At 46.2% G+C, this 15,084-nt stretch overlaps 1 protein-coding gene across 1 annotated transcript; it reads left to right on the plus strand.

Moving 5' to 3' along the window:
• Positions 1-6,397: 6,397 nt before the first annotated feature.
• Positions 6,398-13,547, plus strand: SDF2 (stromal cell derived factor 2). Its single transcript, XM_075262601.1, has 3 exons — positions 6,398-6,617; positions 11,597-11,793; positions 12,974-13,547. Exons 1-3 carry the CDS (start codon positions 6,446-6,448, stop codon positions 13,259-13,261), a joined length of 657 nt encoding a protein of 218 aa, XP_075118702.1. The 5' UTR covers positions 6,398-6,445; the 3' UTR covers positions 13,262-13,547.
• The last annotated feature ends 1,537 nt before the right edge of the window (positions 13,548-15,084 follow it).

Below are 15,084 nucleotides of genomic sequence, written 5' to 3' on the forward strand. Positions count from 1 at the left end.
GGAATAGCTTGTTGCCTCCGGTGCTGGAAGCCAACATCTGTGTCCCTGGTATAGCGGTGGTGCTGGAGGACTACAGCCCTGCCCCCAATGACTAGGAACACAGGTACAGTATTAACCACCGCCTATATACAGTGTACAGAGCTGTAGTATTAACCACCGCCTATATACAGTGTACAGAGCTATAGTATTCTACCCCGCTTATATACAGTGTACAGAGCTGTAGTATTCACCACTGCCTATATACAGAACTGTAGTATTAACCACCGCCTATATACAGTGAACAGAGCTGTAGTATTAACCATCGCCTATATACAGTCTACAGAGCCTTCTAGGTTCTAGCACTGGAGACTGGCTGGAAGTGCTGAGCCCCACTGATCCAATATTGGTGACCCTATCCTAAAGGGGGGGCCATCAGCCCAGAAAACCCATTTGATGAAAGTTTTTTTTATAGACTACAGAGAAAACGAAAATGAAAACAGGACGAATATTTTTAGTTAAAAATCGATTTTAATTTCATATTTAGTATCAAAAAGGTATTCATTAAAATACAAAGAAAACATAATATATGTACAAAATATAGAAAACCCCGTGCAGGGGGCATACAAATACAGATCACATATAAAAACCTATAATGTACAGCTTAATTTAAGGTAAAAAAATTAAAAAACCTACAAAAGAAAGACAGAGGAGAAGGGGAAGACCCAAATAAACAAGGAAGGAATGGGAATAGGAAGGGGAGAGGTGGGGGAGGGGAATTCTAGACCACATCACGTTAAAAGATTATATAGTATATACTTAATAATGGACATCTGATGGGGCCGGGGTAACAGTTAGTGTCAGATCCTGAAGAGTCGCACCTACACTGCACTGGGATTGGTTGTTACTAGAGATGAGCGAACACCGTTCGCTCAAATACATATTCGATCGAATATCAGGCTGTTCGAGGTATTCGATTACAATCGAATACCACGAGGCCAACGCACTAAAAATTTGTATCCCCTCCCACCTTCCCTGGTGCATTTTTTGCACCAACAACTGCGCAGGGGAGGTGGGACAGAAACTACGACAACGGAGGCAGTGAAAAAAAAAATCGGAAAAAGTAATTGGCTGGCTAATTCAGGTGACCTCCAATTTAGACAAATAGTGGATTTAACATTCGATTAATTTGGGACTGTGAACTATGTGACTGAGACAGGGATAGATGTACAGGTAGGGTTAGCTAGGGATTACCTTTATTTAGGTGGGAATGTTACTCACACAGCTCTTTGGGGCTCTATCTGGTCGGGATCAGCGATATGAGCAAACTGACTTTTTCCCATAGGAATGCATTGACCAGCGTTGAATGGCCAGTGCACACTCAGCACTGCTACATCAGATGCAGCAGAGCTGAGTGTGCAGCATGGTTCAACGCACACTCAACACTGCTACATCAGATGCAGCAGAGCTGATTGTGCAGCAGGTCACAGCCCAATGTAGCAGTGCTGGCCGATGTAGCAGTGTCCGATGTAGCAGTCCGATGCAGCAGAGCTGAGTGTGTAGCAGGTTCCTTGCTACACACTCAGCTCTGCTGCATCGGACACTGCTACATCGGGCCATGCGCTAAGCTCAACTACTCCGAAGATGCAGCCAAGCAGAGCACACGCCCAGGTCTGCTTCATCTCCAATGTAGCAGTGCTGGCTGATGTAGCAGTGTCCGATGTAGCAGTCCGATGCAGCAGAGCTGAGTGTGTAGCAGGTTGAACTCAGCTCTGCTTCATCTCCGGTGTAGCAGTGGCAGCACTGCTACATCTCGGCATAGGAATGCATTGACCAGCGTTGATTGGTCGAATGCTATAGCATTCGGCCAATCAACACTGGTTCTGCCGGTGGAGGCAGAGTCTAAGAAGCGGAGTCTAAGAGCAGTCTCCATTCTGGTCCGATTCTTAGACTCCGCCTCCTCACAGACGAGCCTCCGGCAGAACTAGCGTTGATTGGCCAAATGCCGTTCTCTGTATGGATTCCTATGCATTCCTATGGGAAAAAGTCAGCTCGCGCATATCGCAAGCTGACAGGGATCCCGACATAATACAGTGACTTGGGCATGTTAGATGCCCCCAGACATGCTTCCCCTGCTGTCCCAGTTGCATTGCAGAGGTGTTGGCATTATTTCCTGGGGTATGATAGTGGACTTGGTGACCCTCCTGAGTCGAATGGTGGGATCCCCTGAAACAAAGCATTTTTCCCCATTGACTATAATGAGGTTCGATATTCGTTCAAATAGTCGAATATTGAGTGGCTATTCAAAACGAATATCGAACATTTTACTGTTCGCTCATCTCTAATTGATATCTAGTAGTGTGGATTCACACCTGCAATATTTCCATTGGGGGTCTCTGTCCCCTATTCTGCTTGAAAAATGTAGAGAGAAAAATCCTACAAGCAGCACTCTTCTCTCCGTCTGATTCGTGCGGAAAATACACAGACCCCATTATAGCCTGTGGGGTCCATGTGGTTTCATTGCTCATCGCTTTTTAATGCGTTCAATATTCCGTTCAGAGGGCATCCCAGGCGGACTCCCCAAACGGAATACCAAACACAGATGTGAACCAGGCCTTAGCTAATGCATCATGGTACATGTAGGCTGACTCGCACTACCTCCCCCTCCATCTCTCTAGCTATCCCGCCCACCACTAGACCTTCCCAACTAACTTAGCCCACCGCGCCTGCCCCATCATACTTGCCTCTCTCTTACTTCCTCCGTTGAGACAGCTCCTCCCTCTTCTCTGGCTCTGCCGGAGCACGCAATAGACCCGCCGCTGCTCTTTGCTCTGTAGTCGGCAATCCACCTCTACAACACAGGCATGGGAGGCTATTGTTGTTTTAATGGCATTTACTCTGTAGCCAAAAATGACCTGACACCTGTATTCTATGTTTTGGTACAATTCTGGGGAAAACAAATTTCTAAGGTTTTATTTACATTTTAACCTCTTAACAAAACCCAAAATTGTGGCAATTTTTTTTTCTTCTTAAAGTCGCCATATTATGACACCCATAACTTTTTTATAATTCCGTGTATGGGGATGCATAGGTCTTTTTTTTTGCAGACCCAGGTGTACCCCCTGGGGGCCTTGAATCCCAGGGAGTCTGAGCCCTAATGTAATGCATTACAAAATATTGGCACTTCTACTGCAGGCTGCATACATGTAGAGGCAGAGTAAGGGCCATTATATAACATGTTGATCGCTGTGGGGCCATTATATTACATGTGGGCACATGTGTGTGTGTGTGTGGGGGGCACTGAGGGGGCCATACAATAAATGTTACTGAAGGCTCCAAACAAAGCAGCATTTATTAAAACTTTATAAGTGTTGGCTATTTGGAGGTGCCCGGTTGAGACATTTGATCACTAGGGGGCACTTCGCTTGGTCTAGAGCACTGGCACCTAATGATCTTGTAGTGGGGTCTTCACACCATTGAGATCTCACATAAACCTAGAAACAAACAAAAACCTAGATAAACATTGTTTAGTCAAATAAATAAAATTAAAAAAACAGAGGACATTCTAGAATTTGATGTGACAGCAGAGACACAAGCCCCATGTGAAACAATAAATAATCCCCCCCCCATATGTTAAGTGTTCCCTTCATGAGACTGACCCATTTGTCACACATCCTGCACCTCTCCCTCTCTCACCTCACACAGCCTGAACCCCGTTTCCCTTTCTCACACAGAACTATACCCTTAATATACCCCTTTTATCACGCAAGCTACAACCCCAATTCTCCATCTTGGGCAGCCTGCACCCCCATCTCCTCTTTATTTCTCAAGCATCCTGTACATCCCTTTCTATTTCTCACCCAAAGTGCTCCCCACGCCCTCTTTTGCTCACACACAGCCTGCATCCCCCCATCAGCCTGAACCCCTTATCATGCTCTCACACAGCCTGAACCCCTGTATCATGCTCATACACAGCCTAAACTGAACCCCACTATCATGCTCCCACACAGCCTGAACCCCACTATCATGCTCCCACACAGCCTGAACCCCACTATCATGCTCACACACAGCCTAAACCCCACTATCATGCTCACACACAGCCTGAACCCCACTATCATGCTCACACACAGCCTGAACCCCACTATCATGCTCCCACACAGCCTGAACCCCACTATCATGCTCCCACACAGCCTGAACCCCATTATCATGCTCACACACAGCCTGAACCCCACTATCATGCTCACACACAGCCTGAACCCCACTATCATGCTCACACACAGCCTGAATCCCTCTATCATGCTCACACACAGCCTGAACCCCACTATCATGCTCACATACACAGCCTGAACCCCACTATCATGCTCCCACACAGCCTGAACCCCACTATCATGCTCCCACACAGCCTGAACCCCACTATCATGCTCCCACACAGCCTGAACCCCACTATCATGCTCACACACAGCCTGAACCCCTCTATCATGCTCACACACAGCCTGAACCCCACTATCATGCTCACATACACAGCCTGAACCCCACTATCATGCTCCCACACAGCCTGAACCCCACTATCATGCTCCCACACAGCCTGAACCCCTCTATCATGCTCCCACACAGCCTGAACCCCTCTATCATGCTCCCACACAGCCTGAACCCCTCTATCATGCTCACACACAGCCTGAACCCCACTATCATGCTCACATACACAGCCTGAACCCCACTATCATGCTCCCACACAGCCTGAACCCCACTATCATGCTCCCACACAGCCTGAACCCCACTATCATGCTCCCACACAGCCTGAACCCCACTATCATGCTCCCACACAGCCTGAACCCCTCTATCATGCTCCCACACAGCCTGAACCCCTCTATCATGCTCCCACACAGCCTGAACCCCTCTATCATGCTCACACACAGCCTGAACCCCACTATCATGCTCACATACACAGCCTGAACCCCACTATCATGCTCCCACACAGCCTGAACCCCACTATCATGCTCCCACACAGCCTGAACCCCACTATCATGCTCCCACACAGCCTGAACCCCACTATCATGCTCACACACAGCCTGAACCCCACTATCATGCTCACACACAGCCTGAACCCCACTATCATGCTCACACACAGCCTGAACCCCACTATCATGCTCACACACAGCCTGAACCCCACTATCATGCTCACACACAGCCTGAACCCCACTATCATGCTCTCACACAGCCTGAACCCCACTATCATGCTCTCACACAGCCTGAACCCCTCTATCATGCTCACACACAGCCTGAACCCCACTATCATGCTCACACACAGCCTGAACCCCTCTATCATGCTCACATACACAGCCTGAACCCCACTATCATGCTCCCACACAGCCTGAACCCCACTATCATGCTCCCACACAGCCTGAACCCCACTATCATGCTCTCACACAGCCTGACACCACAATCCCCCCATCTTACTTACACATGCTATGTCTTTCTCTCCATCTTAGGGAGACAGCTAGAATGGAGTTGCTGTAGGGAGGACCTACCTATAGCAACTACAGAATACCCTGAGACCATGAACCTACCTGCAGCAACTCCATTCTAGCCAGTTCTGTAGTGAGAAAGCTAGAATGGAGTTGCTGTAGGGAGGACCTACCTATAACTACCACAGAATATACTGAGACTATGAACCTACCTGCAGCAACTATATACTGATAAATCAGGTGCACAGCGATACGTCAGAATTTAACTCTATATCAGTTATTAATTGCCATATATTTCCATTATCACTTACAACAAGAAAGTGACGCGAGTTATAGTAAATACATCAGGCTGCGGCATCAGTGCCCTATTCAGACCATATGGTACATATGTATATATATTTATATCTTATATATTTATAAAATATATATATATGTAATATATATATATATTTATCTATCCCTATATATATATATATATATATATATATATATATATGTGTGTATATATATATATATATATATATATATATATATATCTATCAGTGCCATATGTATCTATAAGATAAGATAATCCTTTAATAGTCCCACATTGGGGAAATTTCAGAATGTGTCCAGGAATGTGTATTTCCTATATTCTTATTGATAACCATATACATATACAATGTCTCTCTTGGCCAGTTCTGGCTCCTTCCTATAGACACTCCATTCTAGCTGCTCCTGTAGTGAGGTGACTAGATTGGAGTTTCTGGCGGCAGCTCCTATTAGCAACTCCATTCTAGTCACCTCAGTACTGAACAGTCTACATTGGAGTTGCTCCTGGTAGGTCTTCCCTCCAGCAACTCCATTCTAGACTCTTCCTTCACTGCAGCCTTCTCTTCCTGTGTAACTCAGCACTGTCCGGCATAGCTCCGCCCACACCAGAGGCTGATCACATGGTCACGACGTCACCGGAAGTCCTTTAGCCTACTAGGCTTTAGCAGCTCCCCTTAGCCGGTGAGTGAGTGATGATGAAGGCTCAGGACGGAGCGGGCTCTTTCCTCCTCTTCATCACGCCGCTATTGTTTCCTTATGGCTTTGCCTCTGAGCTCTCCGTAGTGACGTGCGGCTCTGTGGTGAAGCTGCTCAACACCAAGCACAACGTCCGCCTGCACTCCCATGACGTCAGATACGGATCAGGTGAGCCGGGGTCTGAGGTGGCAGATCTTATTGGGAATGAAGTTAGATACAGATACCATGGAGGAGCGCCCCCTATCTGGTTACAGGGGTGTCACCATTCGGATCTCCACTCATCATGAGAATGGGGGTCCCATGTCTCAATGGAGAAGTGGTCGCGCATGCGCGTAGTTGTGCCATAAGACAGGTGGATGTCGCTGAATCCTGTGCCAGTATGTCCGCCATATAGAGACCCAGTGCCATACGGTTCCCCTTCCTGCCATTACCATTTTTGTTTTGGATGTCGGGTCTGTATTCGCATTGTGAAGGCTAGACTGGTCTATGAGCGCGCACGCAGGGCCGGCGGCATCTCGCCGCTGGCTTTGCATATGTAACCCCGCCCACCAATGACGCAACAAAGCCGGAAGAAAGAAGAGTTTACAGCACAAAGACTGGTGAGTATGCGACGTGGGAATACCCCTTTAATGTCTCATTTTTTTTAGTCGCTCTTTATCCAACTTTTTTTGGGGGAAGGCTAAATAGTGGAAAAATAGTGGTTTGTCTCTTTTGACTTTTTTTTTCCCCTCCTGCTCTGTCTTCGTTCTTGACCAAGGCATTCGGGATAATGACGTTGATCAGTTTGGGAATTACCACCAGGTCTCCGCTGTATGATACAGCACAGACCAGTCCTTGCAATTATAGGTTTAGGGCCATCTGAATCGGTGCCTACACTGCTGAGAGATCACTGAATGTTTTTTTTTTTCCTTAGAATCGGCGCCTACACTGCTGAGATATCGCTGTTTTTGTAAATGTGTAATTGAGCTCTTTGGTGCAATGAGGGCGTTGCTGTTGCTCTAAAGAAGGTAAATGGCAACATCCTCATTACATCAAAGAGCTAATTTGCACATTTCGGTAGAGCTGTGGGGAGGCAGGGACACTTAGCATCATAGAGCACTTTGATTCTTGGAGTCTGGGTCTCTGGACTTGGTTCAAGAAATCTGGCTGATATATGAAATGGATTTTCTAGACTGTAATCCCTTATGAGCAGGAGGCTTTAAAGGGGCTCTATCAGCAAAATCATGCTGATAGAGCCCCACATATGCGTGAATAGCCTTTAAAAAGGCTATTCAGGCACCTTAAATGTTATATTAAACTACCCCCCGTTTTAAAATAATACCCTAAAACAGAATGTTATCTACTTACGGATCGTGCACGCTGGGCGGGCATTCAGGGTGCGCCGTCGTCTTCATCCACGCCTCTTCTTCCTCCGACGTCCTCCTCCGGCGCTCGCGAGCGGACACTGATATAAAAAAAAATGGCCTGGGCGCCTGCGCAGTAGCCGTAGTAGAAGCCGCATGCTACTGCGCATGCGCCCAGGCCATTTTTTTATATCCGTGTCCGCTCGCGAGCACCGGAGGACATTGGAGGAAGAAGACACACCCTGAATGCCCGCCCAGCGTGCACGATCCATAAGTAGATAACATTCTTTTTTAGGGAATTTTAAAACGGGGGGGGAGGGGATTTGTTTAATATAACGTTTGGGGTGCCTGAATAGCCTTTTTAAAGGCTATGCACGCATATGTGGGGCTCGATCAGCATGATTTTGCTGATAGAGCCCCTTTAAAGGGGTTATCCAGGGTTGGGAAATATGGCAGCTTTTTTTTTTTTTTTCCAGAAAAGCTCCACTTCCCTGGTTTAGGCCACCCTGCACCAATTGGCTTTTTCGGCCACTGGAAGCCATATATCAGAAGAGATGCAGTTCCTGGGGCCAGCACTACAATATACAAACTGCGGCCCGTGGGCCACATGTGGCCCACCAAGCACTTCTGTCTGGCCCCGCCAGCAACTCTGGCAGGCGTGCATTTATAATGAAGCTCCTGGGGAGCTCGGGCCAGGCCATGGAGCGCACTTCACTTTACCTATTGGAGGGCACCGCTACTGATGTCTGTGCGACCTGCTCTGCCTCCGGCCCACTGTTTAAAAAGTTTGAGGACCCCTGATATATAGAGAGTATTAGCCACAGCACAAACCATAGTAATACGATTTATTCCAGCAAGTCCTATTCAGTCAGTTAATAGATAGGAGTTGTGTATTTTCCTGGCATGTGTCCTATGTCCTATAACCTTGTTGCTAACTGAAAGACGTGGGTCACGTGACTCCATGTTTGTATGTACTTCAGAGGACATATCTATAAACCGTGTCAGAAATCTGAAGGGGTATTCCCATCTGGGACATGTTTGGGATATCTATAGGAAATCCAACTTGCCTGACCCGCAAGTGCAGACCGATGCTTGTCCGAGGGGCATCCAGTGGTCCGTTCCAATCTGATGAACATAGAGCAGGTCCTATTGGAAGCCCCCATAGAGGTAGGTACATCACAGAATCTGCTCGGATGTCACTTCAGGAGTCATCTGAGTGTATTCAAGTGCAAACTCAACCCCGTATGAGACAGGACACTTGGTCTTGTGCATGGGGCCTTGGCGTAGCCACAGGATATACCATAAATGTCAGATAGATACAGGTCCCATCTATATGCACTTTTTAATATGGCATATGGACCGATTGGACCCTTTTACATACATGTACCTTAATAGGGCATATGTATAGGGGTTATTTTGATGAGAGAACCTCTTATTGGCAACTTCCCAGAGTATGAGCTGCATTGTCTATGATAGGACAGCTCAATACCTGGATCATCTATTTCCAAGGTTTAGGGACATGAGACAGAGGGGTGTAAGGTGTAGATGCTTAATATGGAAAGTAAGCACATTACATAGTGACAGGCCCGCAGCACAGCCATGGTTTGTTTTATCCCCCATAGATTGTTTCTGTAGATTGTCTGGTGGAAAGTGAAATAGAAGTTGTTGTTGCAAACAGGAAATCTTTCATGTTATTAATAGTAATGTCATTCATATGAACTTACACTTGTGGTTTACGGCTTCACACCAGGCAATCGCTGGCACAGCAGGTGGTAGCGGAAGTATCTGGCCATCTTATTATTGGTAAATCTTTTGTCCCCCCCCAAAAAAAATCCCCTGCCCTCTAACATCCTAGGAGATATCAGTGAATATCTATCATTTGGGACCGAATCTGCAAGGACTGACAATATACTATATATAGGACCAATCTTAGTATTCAGTCCCCAGTATTATGACAGACATGTAGTAAACGGATACAGTGTCGTGCAGGAATTACCTCTGGGCAATGATGTACATGGATGTTGTAGCCAGCATAGCGCCAGTCATTGTCGGAGCACATACCCAATAGGCTGCAGTAGATTCGTATAGAAGTCTAAAGGAAATGCATTCAAAAGATTGCATGTTCAAGAAGTTTTTAAAAACACAAAAAAAACCCCTAAAATTTCTAATCTTCCCTAGATTTGCAATAAAAAACAAACAAAAAAACATAAATTATACATCCTTGCGTCTGAAAACGTCCCAGTCTACAAACACATACCAATCATTTTCCCATATAGAGAATGCCACATCATTTTTGGCTCTGAATGCCATAAAAATAAAGCCTGTAAGAAAGTCGCATGGACGCAGCTTTTCTCCAATTCCACTCCAATTTCATTTCTTTTCATGGTTCCCAGTAAATCATACCGAATAGTAAATGGCGCCATTACGAAGTGCAGTTTGTCCCGCACAAATTAAATCCACATACAGATGTGTGAAGGGAAAAGTTAACAAGTTATGGCTGCGTCGAGAAAGGGTTAATTTAATTAAATGAATTGCCCAGCCCTGCATTCCTATATCTCCAATGTATAGGCCATACATTGGGATGTGAAGAGAGAGCCTGAGGGCCGTTTCAGAAGGTCGTGTTTGGGCGTTTACTGGCGTCAGGGCAGCGGAATGGACTCTGCATGTCTGTATGGCTGAGCCGCTGTCCAGCCAGTGAATGTGGCCGACACACCCATTGTTATTCCTGACCAGAACATGTCTGCCTGTGGCTGGCCTTAGGGCTAGTTCACACGGGGCACGGGAACGCGTATTTTGGTCTTGATTTTGATGTGGGATGCCGTGTCAGAATAGGACAAAATGGCGACAGTCGCAGCCTCCCGCTCCGGAGTAGGCCCAAGTGAATAGGCCTAGTCCTGAGGGTGCTGTCGCAAGGCGGACGCCGTGGCAGACTCAGCTGCGGAATCCGCCTGAAGAAAGGGCAGCTCATGGTCTACATAGACCTCTATTGTGAGGGGGTGGATTCGGCGTCAGAATCTGCCCCCTCTTGCCCCGTGTGAACGAGCCCTTAGAGGTGGTTAGAATATACCTGAATCCGGTATACCTGGACCCTTTTTGGCTGGCATACGCAACGGCGGAGATTTTTCAGAGCTGGAGCAAATGAAAGAGTAGTTCAAAGTAGCAAGTCAGGTCGGGTCTGGTTGTTTGGCGTAGACCATTCACTTTCGGATCGCACACAATGCAGCTTGTAGAAATGGAGCACATTCTGGTGTGAATTCAGCTCAACCACAGCCAGGCATGATGTAGGCGCGCTGGTGCTGGATGAGATGCTTACAAGCTCCCATTCATTTCGATTAGAGTGCCAAATATAGCCAAAGTTCAGCACCCGTCTACCTCTGGAGCTTCCATTGAAGTGAACAGATTTTTCTTTTTCTGTCCAGCAAGGGCTCGCTTGGCGGTGGTCGGACTCAATTCACATTGCAGTAGAGAAGCGCCTCTTCTCAGGATAGGCAGTGAGGACAGGTGAATGGTGTTTTTTGGGGGTGAGTTTTTCACCTATGCCGGCCTAATTAAAAGAAATATATATATATATATATATATATATATATATATATATATATATATATATATATTTATCCTGGACAACCCCTATAATTGCAGTAATATAAGTGAATAGAGTTTCATTTTGACCCCCTAGGATACAACGAAGTAGAGGAGACCCTCTGTTGTCTCTGTAGCCGAAGCTTCAGCTTTATTTGTAATGTGTATATGGCTTTTCTTTGATATAAATGTCTGACGTGATTGTCCGATATCTTCTCCTCGCAGGCAGTGGGCAGCAGTCAGTGACCGGCGTTACGGCAGCAGATGACGGCAACAGTTACTGGCGAATCCGCGGAAAGACATTGACAGTTTGTGAAAGGGGAACATTGGTTAAATGTGGACAATCTATTCGTCTTACACACGTCAATACTGGACGAAATCTACACAGCCATCACTTCACATCTCCATTGTCAGGAAACCAGGTGAGTGTGAAGGCCTAGTCCAGCTAATGTTTTACAAAATATGGTTGGCAGAGAAGTGAAGTGTCCTTTAGGTCTTAACTGAGCTTTTTCTCGTCACTCCTGTGCCTTCAGTAATCTGGTTGCACCGACAACTGTCTTAAAGAGACTGATTTTCAGACACTGTATTCTTAGCAGCAAGTCTCTGTTGTTTCAAGGCTCTTTGGTGCTGTCCTGGGCTGTGGGAGTTGGTAGGCCAAACCACTGACTTCTGCTCCGATCTCCTTCATAAATGGCTGCCAGTCATGGTCAGTCTGAAGCAGTAATGATCTTCTAATTCATTAAAGGGATCTGATCATTGGATACCCTTTTTTCTGACTAACATGAAGGAATAGCCTTAAGAAAGGCTATTCTTCTCCTACCTTAAGATGTCTTCTCTGCGTCGCCGTTCGGTAGAAATCCGGGTTTTCTTCGGTATGCAAATGAGTTTCTCGCAGCACTGGGGGCGTCCTCAATGCTGTGAGAGAACTCTCCAGCGCCGCTTCCATCTTCTGCTTGAATGGCCTCTTCTTGCGTCTTCTTCTGTGCTGGGTTTCAATCTTCTTGGCATGCGCAGTTGGCTCTGCTCGAGGCCTAGAGGATTGAAACCCAGGGCGAAAGAAGACACAGGGAGAGGCTGTTCCAGAAGAAGATGGAGGCGGCGCTGGAGAGTTCTCTCGCAGCATTGGGGACGCCCCCAGTGCTGTTTGAGCGCTGAGGACCGCCCCCAGTGCTGCGGGATAACTCATTTGCATACCAAAGAAGACAGGGATTTCTACCAAACGGCGGCGCGGAGAAGACATCTAAAGGTAGGAGAAGAATAGCCTTTCTTAAGGCTATTCCTACGTGTTGGGGACTAAAAAAGGGTATCCAATGATAGTCAGTCCCTAGGTTCTTAAAGGGATCCTATCTATGGTAGTAAATATGTAAGAATCTATATATACTATTATTTATACAATATTAATAATTGGATAATATAAATTAAAATAATCCTATTATTTTGAAGCTGCAGTAGGTATCTTTTTTCTGACATCCAATATTGGTCCCCTCCACAAAGTTTGGCTACTGTGCTGGCACTTGTGTTTCCACCATATGTTATCATCTGGCATACAGGTTTGTATAGTACGGTACATAATGACTGCCATATTTCTATCTCCATTGGCAGGAGGTCAGTGCATTTGGAGACGATGGTGAAGGAGATATCTTAGATGACTGGACTGTGCTCTGCAATGGCGAATTCTGGCAGCGGGACGAGGAGGTGAGGTTCAAGCACGTGTCAACAAACGTACTGCTGTCTGTCACAGGAGAACAATACGGGCGTCCTATAAATGGACAGAGAGAAGTGCATGGCATGACCTACGCAAGTCCACATAACTACTGGAAAGTAATGGAAGGCATCTTCATGAAACCTAGTGAACCTCCACGGACTGACTTCACTCACACCGAGTTATGATAGTCAGACCACAGACTATTTTTAAAGTCTTCTTTTCCTAACCGTACAGTGTTGACCTCCCTGAGGATTTCTCTAGGATCCTACAAAGTTCACTTTGAAGAGCTGTGAACAATGGGACACAGTTTGTATGTTGCACCTTGTGTCGGTATTATTATTATTATTATTAGTCCATATTTTTATGTTATGGCAGCAAAGAGCCGGATTGATTCCTGCGCATGACAAAAAAAAAATCATTGTATTATGTTCTCTGCAGCAAATGGTTTTTAAACTGAAAAAAATTTCTCATATTGTGGTTCTCAATTGTTGTCTCATTTTTAGATCTGTCCTTATCTCATGTCACTTGTGTGTTCTTTTTGAAAGGGATTCTACTATTAAAATCACTTTTTTTTCTCACTAACACATAGGAATAGCCTTAAGAAAGGTTATTCTTCTCCTACCTCTAGATGTCTTCTCCGTGCCACCATTCGGTAGAAATCCCGGTTTTCGTCTGTATGGAAATGAGTTCTCTCACAGCACTGGGGGCGGTCCACAGCACTCAAACAGCACTGGGGGCGTCCCCAATGCTGCAAGAGAACTCTCCAGCGCCGCCTCCACCTTCTTCAGGAGCGGCCTCTGTTCGTGTCTTCTTCCAGAGCTGGGTTTCAATCTTCAAGGCCTCGGGCCTTGGGCAGAGCCGACTCCACATGCCCAGGCCACGAGAAAATGGCCGCTTGCACCAGCTTACTGTGTAAGCAGCCATTTTCTTGTGGCCCGAGCATGTGCAGTCGGCTCGGTCCGAGGCCTAGAAGATTGAAACCCAGCTCCAGAAGATGGAGGCGGCACTGGAGAGTTCTCTCGCAGCATTGGAGACGCCCCCAGTACTTCTTGAGCGCTAGGGCCCCGCCCCCAGTTCTGTGAGAGAACTAATTTGCATACAGACGAAAACCGGGATTTCTACCGAACGGTGACGCGGAGAAGACTTCTAAAGGTAGGAGAAGAATAGCCTTTCTTAAGGCTCTTCCTACGTATGTCAGAAAAAATATGATTTTAATGGTAGAATCCCTTTAAAGAAGCTATCCAGCTTTTTAAAATTGAAGAAAGGATTTTGATTTTAAATTTGAGGGGATCAGACTGGCTGGACCCTGCAGATCAGCTGGTTCCTTGTGCAGGTGCGAGCTGCAGCGGTTGTCCTATAGACTTGAATTGGAGAACTGTTGTAGCACTCACTATGGCTGCTAATACAAGTGTGAGCTCTGCATTGGGAAACAGCTGATCTGTGGGGATCCCGGCAGTTAGACCCTTGCCTATGTAAAAATATGCAGAGCACATCTTTTTTTAAAAGCTGGATGACCCCTGTAATGTAACTTGGTATAACAGAGGGCCAGTTGAAAAAAATAATAACCGTTCTCTATGGAGGGGAAATCTTTGCCAAATGGCTCATTTGCTTAAAAGAAGAGATGCTCATACCACAACTCCCGTCTGGTCTCTACTTGTGTACCCTGTCTCGATACATAGGAAATGCCTATCACCGGCTGAGCAGCGTGGCTCACGGTATGTATACAATACCACTAACTGCACCGTCTGTGTATCAGTGTCAGACCCCCACAGATCTAATATTCATGACCTATCCTAAGGACAGGCCATCAATGTTAGAAACTGGATAACCCCCTTTAAATAACAAAGATCCGTGTCATTAAAGGGATTCTACCATTAAACTACCCTTTTTTTCTAATGAACACGTTGGAATAGCCTTAAGAAAGGCTATTCGTCTCCTACCTTTAGACGTGGTCTCCGCTGCGCCGTTCCGTAGAAATACCGGTTTTAACCAGTATGCAAATGAGCTC

The sequence above is a fragment of the Leptodactylus fuscus genome, chromosome 2 (genome assembly GCF_031893055.1).
Source record: "Leptodactylus fuscus isolate aLepFus1 chromosome 2, aLepFus1.hap2, whole genome shotgun sequence".
In the NCBI taxonomy this organism is placed as follows: Eukaryota; Metazoa; Chordata; class Amphibia; order Anura; family Leptodactylidae; genus Leptodactylus; species Leptodactylus fuscus.

What these genes read in the sequence shown, in the direction of transcription:
- SDF2 (XM_075262601.1), top strand. Translation starts at nt 6,446, where the DNA reads ATGATGAAGGCTCAGGACGGAGCGGGCTCTTTCCTCCTCTTCATCACG. An exon ending in TGACGTCAGATACGGATCAG is followed by an intron (nt 6,618 to 11,596) that starts GTGAGCCGGGGT and finishes TTCTCCTCGCAG; the next exon opens with GCAGTGGGCAGCAGTCAGTG. An exon ending in CTCCATTGTCAGGAAACCAG is followed by an intron (nt 11,794 to 12,973) that starts GTGAGTGTGAAG and finishes CTCCATTGGCAG; the next exon opens with GAGGTCAGTGCATTTGGAGA.